General features: G+C 47.2%; 1 protein-coding gene across 9 annotated transcripts in view; it reads left to right on the top strand.

Moving 5' to 3' along the window:
- atp8a2 (ATPase phospholipid transporting 8A2) overlaps positions 1-21,423 on the top strand; it is a 40,299-nt gene that overhangs the window by 3,109 nt on the left and 15,767 nt on the right. For 2 of the 9 annotated variants that reach the window (XM_084703518.1, XM_084703526.1), the window contains exons 2-25: positions 5,554-5,731; positions 8,466-8,565; positions 8,734-8,832; positions 8,938-8,983; positions 9,169-9,209; positions 9,379-9,390; positions 9,911-9,984; positions 10,832-10,901; positions 11,036-11,163; positions 11,526-11,637; positions 11,780-11,948; positions 12,079-12,206; positions 12,398-12,475; positions 12,609-12,697; positions 12,815-12,859; positions 13,216-13,288; positions 13,421-13,526; positions 13,672-13,754; positions 13,876-13,925; positions 14,089-14,158; positions 14,293-14,377; positions 14,648-14,787; positions 16,266-16,404; positions 16,624-16,688. In XM_084703518.1, coding sequence (XP_084559644.1) covers positions 5,554-5,731; positions 8,466-8,565; positions 8,734-8,832; positions 8,938-8,983; positions 9,169-9,209; positions 9,379-9,390; positions 9,911-9,984; positions 10,832-10,901; positions 11,036-11,163; positions 11,526-11,637; positions 11,780-11,948; positions 12,079-12,206; positions 12,398-12,475; positions 12,609-12,697; positions 12,815-12,859; positions 13,216-13,288; positions 13,421-13,526; positions 13,672-13,754; positions 13,876-13,925; positions 14,089-14,158; positions 14,293-14,377; positions 14,648-14,787; positions 16,266-16,404; positions 16,624-16,688 — 2,180 coding nt within the window. Of the gene's footprint in view, positions 1-4,019; positions 4,918-5,553; positions 5,732-8,465; positions 8,566-8,733; positions 8,833-8,937; positions 8,984-9,168; positions 9,210-9,378; positions 9,391-9,910; positions 9,985-10,831; positions 10,902-11,035; positions 11,164-11,525; positions 11,638-11,779; positions 11,949-12,078; positions 12,207-12,397; positions 12,476-12,608; positions 12,698-12,814; positions 12,860-13,215; positions 13,289-13,420; positions 13,527-13,671; positions 13,755-13,875; positions 13,926-14,088; positions 14,159-14,292; positions 14,378-14,647; positions 14,788-16,265; positions 16,405-16,623; positions 16,689-21,423 lie in introns of those variants that run through there. The other 7 variants (XM_084703523.1, XM_084703524.1, XM_084703525.1 and 4 more) reach the window with 7 other exon arrangements.

Below are 21,423 nucleotides of genomic sequence, written 5' to 3'. Positions count from 1 at the left end.
TGTAGATTGGATTGGGTTTCGTATGGGTGCACACAGACTAAAGTGAAGGGTGTTTTTGTTGTTGTGCAAGCCTGGGTGACAACGATTATCTGGCAATGCTGGATCTGCTTGGTAAAGATAATGCCTGGTTGTCATGGTTGCCACTTCTTAAAGGATACTATTTAGGAGGTAACAAGCTGCAGCAAAGCGGACCCTAGAGTACAAACTCAGATAGCCATTGGGTGGCGCTATTGTACACTCTTTATCTCAACCTGACCCTAAATCTCTAATATGCTGTTATGTACCAAAATGGTAATCGAACACTTACATTCACTGTCAATGGTGTAATTTCCTCTCATTTGTTTAGCAACACAAATACTCGCATTAACAAAACAACTCGATTGTAGCTTGTTCACGTGTGTGTATGTGTTGGATGGTTGTGCGACTGACTTCCTGTCTCGTGTGTTGTTCTCTCCTGTGGTGGCTTCTCTCTGGCTCCCCCAGAGCAGTTAGTGTTGACCCCCATTAGGCAGGACTCCACAGACCTCCAGGACCCAGAGCTGGGCTCCGGAGTCACCATGCGCTCCCGCCTCGCAGACAGGTTTGACAAAAGTGAGTGACCTACGCTCAGGCTGGCACCCCCTACTGCTTGGGAGGCATGGGTGCATGCAGCCAACTTAGAAGGCAGGAGAAGCAGTAGTCCCCAGTCCTGATCCGGGAGAGCTACAGGCTCCACCTGATCAACAGCTCTGATTGGTCATTGCTCTGATTAATCATTGCTCTGATTGGTCATTGATCCGTGGAGAGGGAGGAGTTGGACTCGGTGCTGGCCTGTACCAAAAGCCGGCATGCCCCTGTAGTTTACCATGACCTGGGCTGACGACCACTGAAATAGTCTGCTTCTGTGCACAGTCACTGCATGCGCTTGTCCTGCTTACACTACCTAGACAGCTTACTTGAAGAGTGCAGGTCTACATCCATACTACATGTATTACCTCACCATGTAAGTGTATATTGATCTGAGTCATTGTTTTAAAAATATATTTACGCCTGTTAAGCACACTTAAGGACAGTCCTACTTGCAGACATTAATGCTCTCCGGTAGACACACTCGTCAACAGACACATCTGGTTTGTACAAATACATGTACAATTTAGAACACACGTAATGCACATGACATGCCTTTTAGCATGCGCATAGATGCATGCATGTGTGAGTTGTCTGGTGTGTTTTAAAGGGGCCAAGTAGGAGATCAGCTGCTGCATGCCGGGGACGTTGCATGATGTGGGTCTGCATTTCTGCATCAGGTGTGTGGCGGTCAACGTTAGAGACCACATATGTTCAGGTGTGGGTCTGTGCCGTCGGGGACATCATTTCCGTTCCTGCGCGTTCACCATCTCACCTGCAGGATTAGAGGTGTGTGATTATCAGCAGGTGAAGTTGCAGAGCAGACACAAACGGGATTATCATCCCTGCTCACTCTGCCTCTAAGAGGTTTTCATCCTCTACTCCCCAACCCCATAGCCATAGCAACTGGACCTACTGGCCTGCCTAGAAACAAGTGGACCAGCAAGTGGACCTCCAGCAGGGACGAGTCATGCCGGTCGCCATGGCGTCCAGCCCAGCCCCGGGGTCCAGCCCAGCCGCGGCGGGCGGCCCAGCCGGGGGGTGCAGGGGTGCTAAAGTCAGGCGGCGCTCTGTAGGTAAAGCTTTCCTGACCTCGAGAGACGGCCTGCTGATTCACACTTGTGAAGAAGTGACCAATGTCATTCGAAGAGGGCAGAACAAGAAGAACAAAGCAAAAAAAAACGTTTCTGAAAGGAGTTTTGCTTGGCTGAGAGCAGATTTGTTTATCTGTAGTAATTCGAACTTGAGGTGGTTGGTAGTTTTTGTACATTTATATGTTGTGAACCTGTGTGACTTTGTGGTGAGAGAAGAGCTTCTGTTTTCTGAGTTGATGTTTGAACGTCAGCATCGGTGTGACAGCATGTTCTGAGTTGTCACTGTTGGACTAAATGTTTTGACATCACACAATGATTCAGGGCATTTAGAACATAATAGTACCGGTCAGGCTAATTGGGACTGTACAATGGTCACTGAGGGAGAAGCAGTGATAGTGGTTGACATTTAAGTCATGTGTTGAGTGAAGGCATGGATGTCGAACAGAAGCAGGGTGTCTGGTGAAATCAACTCTGCCTTGCTGGAGAATAGAAATGAATTATGCAGCCTACCTATATGTATTATTCAGGGGGGTTCAGCCTGGTTTTTAGCAGTGAAATGTTGGCATTTAGCCAGACTAGGTTTGGGTTCAGCCCAGAGCAGACACTGTGCTGAAACCTTTGATATGTGACCGACTGGGTACTGTGGTCTAGTCTTCCATTAACAGCATTGGCCGCCTACATTCCAGCCCAGGTGATAAAGGCAAGGTTATCAGCAAGGGATGAGTTTAATTAGGGCACATGTCGATAGCAACCATGGGTACAAAAAAACACACATTGTCAGCTCTTGTTTCACCTGCTCAGGTGACTACAGCTTGTCAGTTGTGGCTTTCAGGAAGTCAGGGCATGTGGGTCTGACCTACCCAGGTAGGTCATCAGGCAGGCTCCGCTGGTCTCACGTGACAGAGCCTAGAGGTCAGCTGGCAAGCTGACTCAACAGACAAGCATCGGTAGTGGGTTACCGAGGTTCCTGTGCACCATCATGGAGTCCCAGACGCATTGATCTGCTCTGGGATAAATCAGAGCTGAAATGGGTTGCTGAGAGGACCGGTATTGATCTGTTTAGAATGAAAGGTAGACTGAAGAGGTGGAAAGTACAGTGAGAGTGGACCTGGATAATTAGGGGCAGAGAAAAGACGATAAAAGGAGACAGTAGAAAAACATTTTTGGCAAAGAATGGAAAAGGTGAGCAAGGGACAGTTTCCCCCACCTGTGTGGGAAGTGAATATGAAGACACGAAGAAGCAGAATTAGAAAAAAACGAACAGGGTCGCCAAGTGTGTGTATGCTCTGTCTTGACACTTCACTTAAACCATGCTGGTCTTCAAACTGGTGATGCTCTGTGGGCATGTGGTAGGGCCCATGTTAAAACTATTATGCTTATATATATATATATATTGTTTCATTTTGAGTCATTTTCAGTTTCATTTTTGTCCTCAACAAGTCATTTGCCTTATCTAACACACTTGCGTCTCCACAGGACTGTGACACACTAAATTTATATTATGTGTTTGCTTGTGTAGGAACAGAGGTATTAGCTAGGATAGGAGATAATGAGATGCTCATTTTCTGGTTATCAGTTGGCTTGGTAGAACTTTGGCACTCAATGCCTTGTGCAATTTACCCTGCAAGTCAGATGTGCCATACTTGGGAGTACTGAGACTTGAGATATACTAACTGGATGGAGTGGTGTTGGTAGGTCTTCTCCTGTTCTTGATTGCTGGATGTGTTTTAAGATACTTGGGAAGGTGATCTCAGTGTTCTTTGAATGAACATGTCCCCATTTCCGAGACTTGTGTTAGAATATTGATGAAATCACCAGGAGCTTCAGTGACCAATTTGGCTTTTGGCTGAGTCATTTATACTTACTCTCTTCTGTAAGATAGTAGGCTACTATGGAAAAAAATGTTTTTTCTAAAAGTGTTATAATGATCAAAGGTCTCACTTCTTGGCTAAGTGCCCACTGATTGCTGAAGGGAAATGATGACGCTATTCCCCATTATTATAGTTACAATGGAGCTGAGAAACAGGATCCGACATATCATTGCCAGCTTAGCTCTCTTATTTTTTACTGAATTATTGATTCAATGATTGTATAAATTTGCTACCCAACATTAGTCAAAGAGCCAATAAATGCGTTTACATGACCATGTGAAACTTGATTAGGCTACTAGCAATTGTCGGTTTATGCCAATAATACGATTACTCAATAAACGCGGCTACATGATTCTTTTTATTAAACTCCACGGACAAAACTTGTACCACCTCCACAATTCTTCTGCAAGGAAGTCGCCGTGTCTTTCGGTATTGGCCCTACTGCTATGTTTGATCAGAGAATGTTCTGGTTTTACTCAATCAACACATTGAATCCTGGCTAGCTAGCCTAACCTCTACTCGACATCGAGCTGCCTACTTGTTACTAAGTAACAACTTTGTTGCACGAGCATGCTAGAACCACAAAAAACGTTAAACACAGACCGTGTTAGCAAATAGTTATTTTGATTTTCGTTTGAGGATAGTTTACTGTAAGAAGTTATTGTAAAAAATGTTGTTACTTTAGGTAGTTCTAGCCTATTTGATCCATAATCATATGACAACGGCGTTCATGTTACTTTTAATAATAACGAAAAGTAGACGACGTCGTAATCTTGTTATTCAGGCATTTACTCTCAGTAGGCCTACTGTAGCCTACGCTAGCTCTAGTTTAGGCTACTAGATAAAGATGTTCACATGATCCGTTTTATAATCGCATTATTACCATTATCAGATTATGGCTATAGTTTGCATGTAAATGATTGACCGCTTGAAGTAGCAAAACTTTTAAGTCTTATGACCTGATTGACATGATTTAACATATTTAGTTACGTATCTACTTATTCCTAACGTGGAATAAGCGTGTGGATGAAGTAAAGTAATCTTGATTGATGACGCCTATTTGTTATTCGACCCTTTTACGTCCAACCCACTGCAGACAGCAGCAAGACAGGTACTGTCCCTTTAAATGCAAATCCTGTTCCTCTCAAAGCAGGGAACTCCGTAGGGTTCCACTGGAGACTCTGGCCGTTGTCTAACCGGGCATCTCCCAATTTACGTCGTTTCGAAAAATGGAGCGCCAAAAAGTTTTTTCAAATCTACCCAAAACAACCAGATGACACTTTTGCGAAGGATTTTTGGTCACATTCATTCTCCAAGTTGGGCGCTTCCCTGACAGCAAGACAGAGGTAGGAGAAACAAGGAACGGCGTGCTTCATCTGTCCTCTCCCTGGCACCTTGCCTTGAGCCAGCGGGCGGTAAACTGTTCAGTCACGACCAGACTGACTATGTATCTTTCGTAGTCCGCTCTTCCATATTGACATTTTGCCGGTGCAAGAATACTCCCCAATGTATCCTCGATTCGTGTATCTAGCGTACAAGGCTTCCGCCATTCAGTTGCTATAGATGGGAGCAGCTGGAGGGAAACGACAAAAGCTAGTCCTTGGAGGGAGGCACAGCAACTGTGCCAGCGTGGGATTTCTGTGACAGGGATGAATGTAGAATTAACCATACAGGTGCATTGCAGGTCACGATATACCCCTGTGTCAGAATACACAAGTTTCTGCTCAAAGAAAGGAGGCAAACACACGTTGTTTGTGTCGCTATTGTGCATCCATCAGCAGATTCTATACAACAGGGGGTCCCGTGGGCGTGCGCCCGTGGTGTGCAGATGACATGGGGGTTGTTCAGAATAGTAAACGTCATTGACATCGACTACCAGCTTACATCAGCATACAGTAACCTCTATAGTTGGTGCCTCCACTTTTGAACTGTAAACCACATTTCTTATGTCTCTCCCTGTCTCCCACACACACTTACCCTAGCCTCGCCTCTCTCCCATCAATCGAACGGTGCAGGACCTTCTTGTTCGTCTACCGGCTACCGCAAGGCAGCCGATGAGATGTCCGGAACTACTTCGCAGGCTGATCCCATAGATGCCTCGGCGCGGATGGTCCTGCTCAACCGGCCACAGACCACCAAATTCTGTGACAACCATGTCAGGTAAGCTTCCACCCTTTTACATCACACCCGTGACTCTGTATTTTGGTGGCCCAAAGTTTTGAAAAAAAAAATCTTATTCTTAAGTACCTCAAAAGTGCTTAACATGGCCATTGAATCAATTGCAGAGTAAGTTCATGAATTCTTAAACTTACTATAAAACTGCATAACTGCAGCTGAAATGCTTGCTGTGACTTAATGCATGCATGGCTAAGACATCGACAGCTGTGCCTTAGAAAACTGTCAACAGTTGGCAAACGTATATGCTGCTGTTAGAGAAAATATGGTCCTGGAATTGGCTCAAATTCAAGAGAAAAAAGAATGTGCGTTTAGAAAAGTACAACAATATTTACATATCCTACAGGCCACTTGTCTTAAACAAGGTTTGTTAACAAGTAATGTCAACTCTGTCGCACCAATACCATTGACCAAGATGTAATGACTCAATTAGTTGTTTACTGACGTAATTATGTTGTGTTGTATAAGTTATTGTCGATCTTTGTAGTGTGAAAGTCGTGTTTGGTGAAAGAGCTCTGTTTGGTCTAGTGGTAGCATGCTGTGAAAGGGCCTGACTGGGTGAATGTTCCGGGGTCGTATGGCTATATCTCTCAGGCAGGGTCATTGGCAAGGCTAAAAGGACTTGAAAGTTTTGGGGAATGTCTAATCAAAGCTTTCACAGCTGCCATCTGTATTTGATAAGTACGACTTGCTGCTTTTACGGAAAGTTATGAAGCAGAGGATTAACAGTGCCCGTTTATTTAGATGATTCACTGTCCGTCAAGCTATTTTGGCCCTTACTAATTCCTGTGTGGGCTTACATCGTTTCTGACAGGCGCCAGTGGAATCATGTAGAAGTGCATGTTGGAGGTGGAATCGTTCTGTCTGTCAGTCATCATACATTGATCTGCCATTACTGTCAGGAGATTCAATTTCGTTTGAAAGGTGCCTATTTGAATCCAGTTAACCAGATTAAGGCGGGTCTATTTTTGCTTCCACTGATTGGCTCACATGTGCCCGCGCAGGCTTCTCATTGGAGATCCAGGGTCCGGTGCCCTTTGGCGTCCCTGGGTTCCCCCATGTCTTCAGTTTGTCTTTCAGAGGTTCAGTAGTTCCATTGATTTTTTTCTGAGATGAAAGGTCGAGCATTCATCTCCGCTCATTCTCATCTTTTCCTCTCCTCCTCTCGCCCACATCTCTTCTCCTCCCATTCTCCATATTTTATTTACAGACCAGAGTCTCTTGTGTCCCTGTGCGTTAGTTTAGATGCTTCCCACTCAGTTGGGCGCTCCTTCTGAAACCCAACAACCAAAAGTTTCAGGTCGAGATTTCTTTGAAAGGCGCATGTCTCTTAAATGTAAGAAAAGCAACCTTATACCACTCCTGATCCTGCTGGCGTAAACACACGACATTGCCATCCCAAATGGGACCTTTTTATATTATATTCTACATATCTGTAACAAAATGTTGCACGCTATTAAAGCAACCAACTTTTACATTTCTAGCATGCTGTATTCACTAATGCAACATTGAGCAGAGTTTGGGTGTGTTTGTCGTGGGTGGGAAATATGTGGGTGTGTAAATAAGAAAATGTGTTGTTTGTTAGATTTTTTTGTGATTAGATTAAAGCAGGTCTGTCTGTTAGATTGTGTGTGTGTGTGGGAGAGGGAGAGACGGGGACAGACAGAGACAGACAGAGACAGACAGAGACAGACAGAGACAGACAGAGACAGACAGAGACAGACAGAGACAGACAGACAGACAGAGACAGACAGAGACAGACAGAGACAGACAGAGACAGAGAGAAAGACAGAGAGAAAGACAGAGAGAGAGACAGAGAGAGAGACAGAGAGAGAGACAGAGAGAGAGACAGAGAGAGAGACAGAGAGAGAGACAGAGAGAGAGACAGAGAGAGAGACAGAGAGAGAGACAGAGACAGAGAGAGAGACAGAGAGAGAGACAGAGACAGAGAGAGACAGAGAGAGAGACAGAGAGAGAGAGACAGAGAGAGAGACAGAGAGAGAGACAGAGAGACAGAGAGAGACAGAGAGAGACAGAGAGAGACAGAGAGAGACAGAGAGAGACAGAGATCAGCAGCTGTTGCTGTGCCTGGTGCTTGGTGTCTTGATCTCAGACCAGGGCTGTGTGTGTTTGTGTTTGTGCAGGTGTGTGACTGCGGGATTGTGTCCAATGAAAACCATGTGATGCAGAGATGTGAACACACACACTCTCTTGCGATAGTTTCCCCAGAGGGACAGTGAAAGAGTAGGCAGATGCTGATACCTGAAGGATGAAGGTTATTTTAGGATATTTAAAAGCTCTTACCGTAGCTGCTGGCTAAATTAAGGCCAGTCGCTGTTGTCTGATCAATACAGTTGATTTAGTGACAAGCTGAGCATCACAAGGCCTTAGACAAGACTGTTTTAAAGAGTTTGTTCTTTATTCACAGCCTTGCTTCGGTCCATTAGTGGGTATTTATGTGTTAAGCCTCTCATAGATTTTAATTAGTTTTGCTGCTTGGCAACCCTTTAGTATGTCTAATTGTTTTTCAAGTACATCAATAATTCTGACCCACATGAAGATTTTTCCTCGCTTGCTTAAAAGCCTGTTTAGTATTTCTAAATAATATTTAGCGAACTCAAACCCCCATAGTCATGATCTTTAGTTCTATACCTCTCAAGATCAATTTCAAGTCTGTTCTGATAATGAACCTCTGAGCTGTGTTTTTCTTCTTCTTTAGTACCACTAAGTACGGGGTGCTCACCTTCCTGCCCCGCTTCCTGTACGAGCAGATCCGTCGCGCCGCCAACGCCTTCTTCCTGTTCATCGCCCTGATGCAGGTAAGCCCATTCCCATGCTGTTCACCTCAGCTAGGGTCAATCCCATTGGTTGTCCCCAACCCTCAGCAAAGCTTGAACACAACCGATTAGTCCCAATTGAGTGTCCCCGACAACACGGTGTCCCCGACAACACAGTTCCCCAACATGGCTCATGATTCTGTCCCTCAGCAAATTCCGGATGTGTCGCCGACGGGTCGCTACACCACCCTGGTGCCGCTCATCTTCATCCTCACGGTGGCTGGGATCAAGGAGATCATCGAGGACTACGTGAGTCAGAAGCTGCCCCCTACAGGAGACACTACTGGGGGGGAACCGCACGTTTTCTTCAATAGATGTGAGATGACTAGATTTAACGTGTCTGTGTCTTTGCAGAAAAGACATAAGGCAGACAACACCGTGAACAACAAGAAGACCACAGGTTGTGTGTGTGTGTGTGTGTGTGTGTGTGTTTACGAGCGTATCCTCTTGCATGTTTTGTTTGCCCTACCACCTGTGATGAGTGAGTAGCCTCTGTTTTCCATCCAGGCTATAGTGAACCGTTTAGACCATATTAATGCTGTATGAGCCGTGCTATAGCCTGACGGCTGTGTCCCTATTTCTCAGTTCTCCGGAGCGGAGCGTGGCAGACCATCATATGGAAACAGGTAACCTGACCCTCTCTGTCTCTCTGTCTCTCTCTGTCTCTCTCTGTCTGTCTCTCTCTGTCTCTCTCTCTCAGCACTCTGTCATAGCAGGGCTTGTCAAGGCTGTATGGCTCATTCTCTGTTGAACCACCAAGGTGTTCCCTCCTGTTTGTCCTCATCCTCTGTGCAGTTTGAATTTCCTGTGCGTATGCTGCTGTGACCTTGCTCTGATGGAGCGAAGCATCAGTCAGAACAACATGAACAGTTCAGCTACTCACTGCTCTCTGCCCCTCTCTCTCCCTATCTCTCTCTCCCATCCCTCTCCCTTCACTATTACCTACCCTCTCTCTCTTCCTCCCTCCTCTCTCTTCCTCCCTCCCCCCTCCCTCTCTCCCTCCCATCCCTCTCCCTCTCCCTTCACCATTACCTTCCCTTTCTCTCTCCCTCCCATCCCTCTCCCTTCACCATTACCTTCTCTCCCTCTCTCTCTCTCTCTCTCTCTCTCTCTCTCTCTCTCTCTCTCTCTCTCTCTCTCTCTCTCTCTCTCTCTCCCACCCACCCCTCTCCCTTCACCATTACCTACCCACTCTCTCCTCTCCTTCGTTTTTTCTTCATTTCTTTCCTATCTTAATCTGCTTCCCTCTCTCCTCTGGCCTCTCCCTCCCTCGCCCCCTCTTTCATTCTCTCCTCACACTATCGCAATGCTGCACACTGCCCACTAGGTGGCAGTAGGAGACATAGTGAAGGTGACCAATGGGCAGCACCTTCCGGCTGACATGGTCATAGTGTCCTCCAGGTCAGCCTCCACTCTGTGTTGTGTTTGTGTTTGTTAGTGTGTGTCTCCGTCCTCCATCCTATAGCCCCGCCCCCTGATGTGAGCACTTAAGCACTCCCCCTTTTATTGATTTAAAAACACCTAAAAGGTTTTCTGTTGGTACTTTTAACAGTTAAATGGAGGAGTGTACAAGCGCTTACTTCATGGGTATTGGAGTTTTGACTCTTTGCTAACCCCCATCCCTCTTAGTTATTTGTTATTCACTTGGAGCCGCGCCGAAAGATGATAGAAACCACCCATCTATGCTGTCAGATAGCTAAGTGAAGTTAATAGGAGTTATTGTCTCTAGCAAGCCGTAAGCTGGTTGACTTGAAGAGAAAGTCACACAAAAACGATTTGCATTCATCACAGATGAGCTTACTAGCCACGTTCCTGTCCTCCCAGTCAGATGAACCCTTCCCAACATGCTCCTTACTGAATGGATGTTGTTAACTAAACCTGAACACAACACATTTCCCCAAGTTCAAAATGAACAGTTTGTCCAGGTTTTATTCTTTTCATTTGGCATGGTTCCAGGATGGCGTTTAACAAAGGGTCAAATGTCTTCATTAGTGTGTGTTCACTAGTGTGTGTGTGTGTGTGTGTGTGTTCATTAGTGTTGATCTTGGTTTGTAGTCTTCCATTTGTGCTGATTTGGGTTAGAGGTGTGTGTTGTGGATGGAATCACCATCCTAGCTGTGGGAGATTGACATTGGTCTTGTGCCTTTTTGTGTGGTGTGTCAAAACGTTGCATTATTTTCATCACCTTGTTGTGAGGAGCATGACTGATGTCATGTGACCTGAGCGCTGCCCATGTGTCCCTCCACAGTGAACCCCAGGCCATGTGCTACACTGAGACCTCCAACCTGGACGGAGAGACCAACCTGAAGATCCGACAGGTAGGATGGAGAAGAGCGACCCCAGGGAGAGCTGGTGTGTGTGTGTGTGTGTGCGTGGCCCCTCCTAGGGTCAAAGCGAGTGGGGAGACTGTGTGTGTGTGTGTGTGTGTGTAACAGCAGTGTGTTCCTCACAGGGTCTCTCGCTCACGGCCGGCCTGCAGTCCCTGGAGGAGCTGCTGAGTCTGTCTGGTCGTCTGGAGTGTGAGGGGCCCAACAGACACCTGTACGACTTCACAGGGACGCTACGCCTGGAGAACCACATGTGAGACACACAAGCACATTACACACTCTCACAAGCACAAAACACACTCTCACAAGCACATAACACACTCTCACAAGCACAAAACACACTCTCACAAGCACAAAACACACTCTCACAAGCACAAAACACACTCACAAGCACAAAACACACTCTCACAAGCACAAAACACACTCTCACAAGCACATAGCACACTCTCACAAGCACAAAACACACTCTCACAAGCACAAAACACACTCACACAAGCACATAGCACTCTCACACAAGCACATAACACACTCTCATTTGCACACAAGCTGAGGCTTGCTGAGACGAGCTCTCTCGTGGCTCCAACCGGGTGAACTGAACCGCCCTCTCTCCCCCAGCGCGGTTCCCCTCGGTCCAGACCAAGTGTTGCTTCGTGGCGCCCAGCTCAGGAACACGCAGTGGGTGGTGGGAATCATAGTCTACACAGGGCATGACTCCAAACTGATGCAGGTGAAGACCAGGCCACAGTGGGATACCCACCACACCTAACCTGGGAGTTTTGAACTCCGCACCAAATCATTACATGTCCTTTTTTGCACTTTTATGTCATGTCAGCATACATAACCTCAGCCCATCCCCCGTGCCTCTCTAGAACTCCACCAAGGCCCCTCTGAAACGCTCCAACGTGGAGAGAGTGACAAACATGCAGATCCTGGTGCTGTTTTGCATCCTCCTGGTGATGGCGCTAGTGAGCTCAATAGGTGCTGCCATCTGGAACAAGCAACACACCGAGGATGCCTGCTGGTACCTGTCTCGTAAAGGTGACAACACTCTTCTCACACACACACACACACACACACACACTGATGCTGTACATGCTCAAACAGATATACAACATACACAGTACCCATTATTCTTGTTTAATATATTTGTGTGTGTGTGTGACTTCAGGTGACATCTCCACTAACTTCATGTACAACCTGTTGACGTTTATCATCCTCTACAACAACCTGATCCCCATCAGCCTGCTGGTCACCCTGGAGGTGGTCAAGTTCACACAAGCCCTCTTCATCAACTGGGTATGTGTGTGTATATTTGTGTGTGTGAATACAGTAGATAGAGAGAGAGAGAGAGTGTGTGTGTGTGTGAATACAGCAGATAGAGAGAGAGAGAGATAGTGTGTGTGTGTGTGTGTGTGTGTGTGTGTGTGAATCCAGCAGATACAGAGTGTGTGTGTGTACCAGCTATCCCCTTGTTGGTGTTCCATCAGGATGAGGAGATGTACTACTCAGAGACGGACACGCCTGCCGTGGCTCGGACGTCTAATCTGAACGAAGAACTGGGCCAGGTCAGGACACAACTCCAGCCACTGACTTCTGGTCTGCAAATGAGGACTTAAAGCTAATAGACCCCTGATGTCTCTCTTCCTTCCTCTCTTTTTCTCTCTCTCTCCTACCTAATCTCAATTTTTGACCTTCCAGGTGAAATATCTGTTTTCTGACAAGACAGGGACTCTCACCTGTAACATCATGCACTTCAAGAAGTGTACCATAGCAGGAATCACATATGGGTACAGTATTCTCTCATGTCTGGGTTTGCTGTGTGCAGTATATCTTTTCGATTTTTCCATTTCATTTTCTGTTTACGGATCCAATGATTAAAATCAGATAACCCTTTGCCACTGCAGGCATTTCCCTGATCTGGACTGTGATCGCTCCATGGAAGACTTCAGGTCTGCCACCTTCTCTCACGCTCACTGTATCTTTCAATCAGAGGCGGACTTCCAATGTCAAAATACTTCATCACGTGTCACCCACTACTACTAACATGACCTCCGTGTCTCTCTCTCTCTCCATTTCTTTCTATTTCTCTCCATTTCTCTCTCTCTCTCTCTCTCTCTCTCTATTTCTCTCCCTCCCTCCCTCCCTCCCTCCCTCCCTCCCTCCCTCCCTCCCTCCCTCCCTCCCTCCCTCCCTCCCTCCCTCCCTCCCTCCCTCCCTCCCTCCCTCCCTCCCTCCCTCCCTCCCTCCCTCCCTCCCTCCCTCCCTCCCTCCCTCCCTCCCTCCCTCCCTCCCTCCCTCCCTCCAGTCACCTCCCCCCCAGCAGCAAAGACTCCACAGAGTTTGACGACCCCACACTCGTCCAGAACATCGAGAACCACGTAGGTGTTCCCCAGCTCTTCTCAGACAGACATACAGACAGAAGCAATAGAACCACAGGACATGTTCCAGGTGTTGGTGTGCAGGCTGTGATTAATGCTCATCTCCCGGCCTGTTGGTCCTCCCCCCTCCAGCCCACGTCCGCTCAGATCTGTGAGTTCCTCACCATGATGGCGGTGTGTCACACTGTGGTCCCGGAGAGAGACGCAGACCAGCTCATCTACCAGGCCTCCTCGCCAGGTCAGACGGCCAATCACATCTCTGACGAGACACCAAACCGACCAATGACAACTCTGCGCTGACGGGGGGGAACTAATCCATGATAGAGCAAGATGGTCACCGTAACTGATTGCCTCTGACGTGCGTGTGTGTGTTTTCGTCTCAGACGAGGGGGCGTTGGTGAAAGGAGCCAAAGGTCTTGGCTTTGTCTTCACTGCAAGAACCCCACAGTCTGTCATCATTAATGCTGTAAGTGCTGTGTTTGAATATAGAAAGAATGATGTCACTTTATATATGGGACATGTGATTTAATGCCTTGTTCATAAAACCAGATCTTGTTCTCAGTTTAACTAGCGCACTTGTGTTCTAGAGAGGAAAGGACATGACTTTTGAGCTTTTGAATGTGCTGGAGTTTTCAAGGTAAGGTCTCACACACACACACAGACACACTGTAAGGTCTCACACACACACACACACACACACAGACACACTGTACTCTGCAAACTCCCCATCTGTATGAGATACAATATGGTTGTGAGAGTTCTAACAATACCAAACCAGTGAGGATGTTTTACTTCTGCAGCAACCGCAAACGCATGTCCGTGGTGGTCCGAACCGCCAGTGGGAAACTGCGCCTGTACTGCAAGGGAGCGGTGGGTTTCCTCTTTTAGCGACCTCTCAGTCATCACTTTAGACCAAGACGCTAAGCTAACTGGCTCACTGGTTTACTGGCTCACGTTGACGATGAAACGGCGCAGGCTGATGAGGTCACGCTTCTGTGTTTCAGGATAATGTGATCTTCGAGCGTCTGACAGAGGCGTCCCAGTACAAGGAGCTGACCATCGCTCACCTGGAGCAGTTTGCCACTGAGGGTAAGGATGGACCAGGAACGCCCTGTCGTGCTCTGCCTCCACCTGGCTCCTCTCACATCCAGATCCTGACAGTTATCTGCCACGTTCACACCTGTCCTGTCATGTCATCATCCTGGTGCCGTGCGTGTTGTTGTCTCGTGAGAGCCATGGCTCCGTCGCATCGCGCGGCTCAACACGGCGGTGAACTGCTGTGTTGCCACTGCCAAATACTAAGGTTTTAACATTTGTAGCTGTCAGATATTCAGAGGTTATCCCTGCCTTCTTCCTCAGGTCTCAGGACTCTGTGCTTCGCCTATGTGGACCTGGAGGAGGCAGCCTACCAGGAGTGGCTGAAGGAACACACCCGCATCAGCACCGTGCTCAAAGACCGCGCCCAGAAACTGGAGGAGTGCTACGAACTACTGGAGCAGGTAGCTACCAGCGGTGTTGGCTGCTGGCTCAGTACTCGCCTGTTAGTCCCCTTCACGTCTCTCATGGTGACCCAGGCAGAGCTTTCCTACCCTCTGTAGGATGGTGGTAATCAGTCTTTTTTACTTTGTCAGGAGGCAACTTTTCACCTTCACTCCTTAAATTTTTTTACACAAATATCTGTACTTCGACTTCTTTTCTTGTTCAAGCCAGGTTCGTTACTTTAGATCTAATCTGTATTTGGCCATGATCTTTCTCTCCTCTCCTTTCACTGTGTGTGGAAAAAACTTTCAAATATTTTACAAACGAAATTCAACCAAAACTTTCAAAAGGTTGAAAAAACCTTTCCCATACTTCTTTGCTTTAACTTGAATGAAAAAGTGGAGTCAGCTTTACAACTTTTACCAGCGTCTTTTTAAACCAGAGTATCTGATCTGTACTTCTGCTTTAGTGAAGGATGTGTGTAGGTGGGCATGTGGGCCATCTCTGGTAATACGAGACACTGACTGCATTGAACGTGTGCTGGATTTCTCTTTGTCCACTTATAAGGTTGCTGTAGATTGTAGAAGCCAGTAGGGGTCAGTGTGTTCCCATTGCTTGCTGCCACCCAAAACACCTCAACCACAGAGGGGGGGAAAAAAAGTCTGAAAATGTCAATATGCAGAGAGTCAAACAGTAATCCGTTGGAAACGCTTATGTAGCCTTAGCATGTTGAATTTGGAACTTGTTCCTCACTCGCCCACCGCTTCAGTATCGATGTTTTTAGATGTTTTTTCACCATGGCAAATGTTCGCATGACGCTTGTGCTCTTGGCTTAATGAGCTTCTCTTTTTTTTTTTTTTTCACCCGAGGGAGACAGCTCAGCAAAAGGTTGAAGCGCAGGGGGAGCGGCCAGGACAGGAAGGGTAGACATTGGAGAGAGGAGGCCAGGACAGGAAGTGTAGACATTGGAGAGAGGAGGCCAGGACAGGAAGTGTAGACATTGGAGAGAGGGGTGATGGGAGAAAAGAGAGTACGGAGGGGAGAGAGGGGGAGGGAGGGAGGGAACGGGCAGGGGGAGAGGTAGACTGGAAGACCACAGAGCTAATTACCTGCACTAGTCTGCCAAGAGACCTATAAAAGTGGTGCAAACAACACATCAGTGTTACCTGCTGGGAGTGTGTGTGTGTGTGTGTGTCTGTGTGTAAATACTGAACAAATTATAGTTCGGGGGGGGGGGGGGGGGTTGTGAAGCTGCTGCTTGGCCCAAAGACAGAGTGTCAGAAGAACAGCCCTGCTCTCTCATGGCTCAGACTGAGACTGGCACACTGCCACATCCACACTCCTGTCATGTAGCCTGTGGTGTCTTCTGGACGCAGTGCCACACACACACACACACACACTCGGGTATAGTGGTTTCCTAGACACAGTTAAGACGTGCAAATCTGTCATCCTTACGATGTTTCATGTTGTACATAACGTGTGTGTGTGTGTGTGTCAGAACCTGCTGTTGTTGGGAGCCACTGCCATAGAGGACCGTCTCCAGGCGGGGGTCCCAGAGACCATCGCTACTCTGATGAGGGCCGACATCAAGATCTGGGTGCTCACAGGCGACAAGCAGGAGACGGCCATCAACATCGGTGAGGAAAGGAGAGGGAGGGAGAGGGAGAGGGAGAGGGAGGGAGAGAGGTAAAGAAGGGAGGAGAGGGGGAGGAATGGGGAATACAATAAACCAAATAAGAAACCAAATAAGAAACCGTTTGAAGATGTTTTCCATTCAGTATGGCAGTATGTCCTGTCTGCATCAGTGCATGGAGTGGGAGAGGGAGTAGAAAGTGAGCCATGTCTCTCTGTCTCAGGTTACTCCTGTCGCCTGGTGACACATGGCATGTCCCTCATCATCGTCAACGAGGACTCACTGGACGTGAGTACGCCCTCCCTCCTCCCTCCCTCCTTCCTCTCCTTCCTCCCCTCCTCTTTCCTCCAAGTTGTCTTTCTCTCACTCTTTTTCACCATGCAAGATAGTATGTGACATTGAACGTGTGTTTTTGCTTGTGCGTCTTCGTGTGTGTACAGAAGGTGTGTGTTGAGGGTGGGGGGGGTTGTCTACAGAAGGTAACCGTGGGAACTAGGGTGTGGTGTGCAGATTTGTGGGTGTGGCTCATTGTCTGCACGCAGGTGGAGGTGATTAAGGTGTCTGGTGTCGTCCTGGAGAAGAGGATGAAAGAGAGACAGATACCGCTCTGCTTCACCTCTCCCCCTTTCTCTGTCTGTCCCTTAAACACACACACATACAGGCATACACACACACACACACACAGGCATACACATGCAATTATGCCTAGTGTGCTTCATCAGCCTCTTTTACAATTTTCATGAGAATTATCTACTTTAGTGAACGGTAAACAACATGAAGCGTTGTGTGTGTGTGTGTGTGTGTGTGTGTGTGTGTGAAACAGCCACACAGAAGGAAAGAGTTGAGCTGTTCCTAATTCTTCAGATTAGATTTGCAGTGAGGCTTACATAACTGCCAGAACCATGTATGTGTGCTGTGTCCCAGTGACTATATGACTGTCATGTGAGAGTTGTGATCCATGCACATGCACACACACACAGTTAGCGTCAGTCACTCTTTGTCTGCAAGCTCTTGTGATGTTTACGAGAGACAGACAGTAGACAGATAGCTGGAGGGACTCTGGCCCGTAAACCTTTTAGCCTGTCTTGAGTGTGTACATTGTGTGTGTGTGTGTGTGTGTGTGTGTGTACGTTTGTGTTCACAGGGAATTGATCGAAATGTGTGCAACCCCTGTGATTGTTTAGACAGAGGAATCGAGGTCAACATTTGCCCTTTAGAGAGTGGTGGGTGTATGGAGAGAAGTTTAGTGAGGAGAGACAGACTTGTGTGTGTTCACTGTAGCTTCAAAAGAAGGTTATTATTGTGTAGGAGTGCACTAACCCTAAACCATGACTGATAGTTGATTGTATCTCATCACTGTATTTCGTTGAAAAAAATCATGAAACTTAGCCTTAACTTCATATGTGTTGGATTTAATCAATCGATACAACTCTGTGTTGGAGAGGGGGAGATCCTGTTCAGAACACTGGCAAGAGCAGGGTGGTAAGGATGAAAGCAAACGTCTTGTTCGTGTCTGACTGCACTTTAAATAACTGATATACTGAGGGGAGGGGGAGGGGTGTGAATGTGGACCTCTGCCTTGAGAGAAAGCAGAAGCTTGATGGTGTCTGAAATGTCACCTTTTAAACCAGCGGCCTGTTGCCCCATATCCCTCTAAGGTCTGTCCTGCCCCCCCCCCCCCCCCCACACACACACACACAGAGTCACACACACACACACAGAGTCACACACACACACACACACACACAGACCGATCTCATCTGTTGATCTTACGGTGTGTAGTCTAGCGGATGTTCTCCCCCCCCCCCCCCGCCCCGCCCCTCCACCCCCCTCTCCTTTTCCATGTCTCCTTCATGCTCCTACCTATCCAGCTGTCAGCACCTCCCCCCCTCTCCCCAGACATTACACAGCCTGTGTGTGTGAGACAGAGACAGAGACAGACAGAGACAGAGACATTTAAGGAGCCAGGAGAGCAGGTATATATGAATGTGTTTGCGAGAAAGACAGGGAATTTGTTAATTGTATTTTGTAAGGGATAGAGTCAATCCGGAGGGAATGGAATTTAAAGAGAGAGAGAGAGATCTGGGATGGGGATGAGTGAGGGTGTAATGTGATCTCCTTTTGGCGCTCCTTCTCGTCAAAACAAATCGAGTGAGCAATGCCTCCTGGGTAAACATGGCGGCCTGGGATTGTGATGCTGTGACAGGCTCCATCTGTCACCCTCCTATCAGATGCCTCACACACACACATATATATATACACACACACACATATACACCACACATCCACTAAACCTCCCTCTAGCTCTCTCTCATGTACACACACACCCCTGGTAACCCTTCCTCTATTTCACATGTACACACACACACACTACTAGGCTTTCTTTTCTCACTTTCTCACACACACATACACACACACAGTCTTTACAGTAAAGGTGGTGGAGTACACCCAGATGAGTGCGATACTCTTGGATATACATTTCATCAATCTTACCCACAACCCCCCTTTCTCCTGTCACACCGCCCGCATTACAACTCCTACACAAACATCCTCACTGTGTGTTGCCCATTCATCATTTCTCTCCCTCTCCATCCACCCATAGCTCTCTCACACGCACTCACGCTCCTCAGAAACCCTAGTAACACAAGTCGTGTGACGTGTGCAATTTATAGGTACTGTAGGTGTCCAAGTCTGAATTCTTCACACAGCAGGACGCGTGCGTGTGTGTGTGTGTGTGTGTATACTTATCTCTGCATCTGTTCTTGTGTGTGTGTGTCCATGCTTGTCTGTGTCTGCTCCTGTCAGTGGAGGATGTGGATGTCTGTTTAGACAGATGCTCTGGCTGGGATAATTAAACGCTGTATTAAATCTCACCGGTGACAGATTCTGCACCTCAGATATGAGCATGCCTTTCCACACCCCACACGCACACACACACACACACAGACTCACACACACCACCCCTCCCATCTATGAATAGGGAACAGATCCTGCCCCTTTAAGGCTAGCCCTACCTATGTGTGGAGTGTGTGTGTGTGTGTGTGTGTGTGTGTGTGTGTGTGTGTGAGACAAGGTGACACCCCCCCCCCCCAACTCTCGCAGCTCTAAATATAAACCTGATAAGATTCCATACAGGGGCCTGAGAACATGGCTTACAAAATATGTAGTTGTGTGTGTGTGCGTCCATGTGCTTTTGGTGTGTGTGTGTGTGTGTGTGTGAGAAAATGTGTTTCGCTTTGTTCTCAGCTGAAATGCATTTGAATAAAACAACATTTAGTTTGGAACATGAAAATGCTTTTTGCTCAGTTCTGTCATTCGATGACAAGGAAATATGTCCATTACTTGATTTGTACAGACCCCTCTAAACTGGGAACAACCTATTTCTGCGTGAGAAAAATGAGCAATTGCTGCTAAATGATACCCGTGGGTTATGTTTTGTATACACAGTCTCCTCTCTATCGGGTTAACATAACAATGTATTATTGTATTCAGATTTAATTAAAGTTCAGTAGCCAGTTCCATGCTATGGTGCAGCTCCTTGACTAGAAGTCTGGTTATCAACTAAGACAGAACCAGACAGGTTCTGTTAGGTTGGTCTGCATTAGCCGGCTTAGTTTGTTTGGCCAGCTGTTGTGCTAACTTGTGTTTAGCCTTTGGTTAGCGATCGTCTGTTTAAGACATTCAAGCTCTCTGTTTCAGCTTTTTATGGAGTGGGTGTGTAGCATTGTCCTTTGTTGGGGTGTGTGTGAGTGTGTGTGTGTGTGTGTGTGTGCGCTGCTGTAGTCTTCTCTGGGGATGCCCTAACAAGTAGCTGACGACCATTACCACCTCTATGCAAAACCATTAAGCTGTTTGCTGCCCATTTAGCTTGTGTGTGTGTATGTATGAGTGTGTGTGTATGAGTATCCTTGTGTGTACCCAAGGCTACAACCAGGACAGGCTGATACTCCTCATGGTGTTGTGATGGCCTGCCTGGTTGTACTGCTCCCTGCTAGCCATGCTTTCCCGCCCGCGCAGCCCAGCTAGCCTAGCCGCGCAGCACATAGCGCTCCTCTCTCTATCTCACCTAGCATCTACATCCACCGTAAGATGCAGCTTCTCCCGGTACACATGTTGGATTTGACATGGGTGTAGAGGATTGGTGACTGACTGTGGATGTGGACACAGACACCCGCATGCATGCATAGACACACGCACACACGCGCGCGCTCTCTCACACAAACACAGACTGTGATTTGCAGAACTCTGACAACCTGTAATCTCCTTTAATCCCGTCATTCTATTTGTGTTTTTCTTGGGCCTGTTTGGGAGAAGGTAAATGCAAACAGGAATTCCGGAGCACAAAGGAAAACACACAGCTCCGAGCTGAGAAAACAAGGACGGAATTCTGGGAGATGAGCTGTGGGGTCGTGTTTTAGAGGGAATGTGGAGCAGGCATTACTTTTAGCGGGAAAAATGAGCCGTTGAGGTGGATCTGTAGGAACAAAGGTGTGTGTGTGTGTGTGTGTGTGTGTGTGTGTGTGTGTGTGTGTGTGTGTGTGTGTGTGTGTGTGCTATTGAGAAGTCTCTCACACAGTGGCAAGTTGAGAGAGGGGTCATCTCAGTATGGATGACAGGATGAGCTAGGGCCAGCTGCCAGGAATACTCTAGACAGTGCATTGGTGCCACTGTTTCTCTGTCTGTGTGTGTGTGTTGAGAATAACATAATAGCAATGTTAGTTTGTCTTTTAAGATGCCTTCATCAGCATGTCTAAAGTTTATGTATTGTAACTGATTACAGAATCAAATGTACTTTTGTCTGTTTGTATGTCTGTATGTCATATTTCTTCGATGTGTTTGTATGGGCCTGCAGTTGTTTGTAGCTGTGTGTGTGTGTGTGTGTGTGTGGCCTGCCTCATAGCGTGTTGCGTGCCGGCTCCTCCACATGTTCCTCATTACCGTGGATGAGATGTTTGTTTTCTCCATTAGTCCCTGCTCCTCCATTAGTCCCTGCTCCTCCATTATTATCAGCTCCATCAAAACT

Source organism: Hypomesus nipponensis, chromosome 8, assembly GCF_054491055.1.
Source record: "Hypomesus nipponensis isolate SF chromosome 8, ASM5449105v1, whole genome shotgun sequence".
Classification (NCBI taxonomy): Eukaryota; Metazoa; Chordata; class Actinopteri; order Osmeriformes; family Osmeridae; genus Hypomesus; species Hypomesus nipponensis.
Note: the sequence above shows the minus strand (reverse complement) of the source record. Positions and strands in the feature narration are given on the sequence as shown.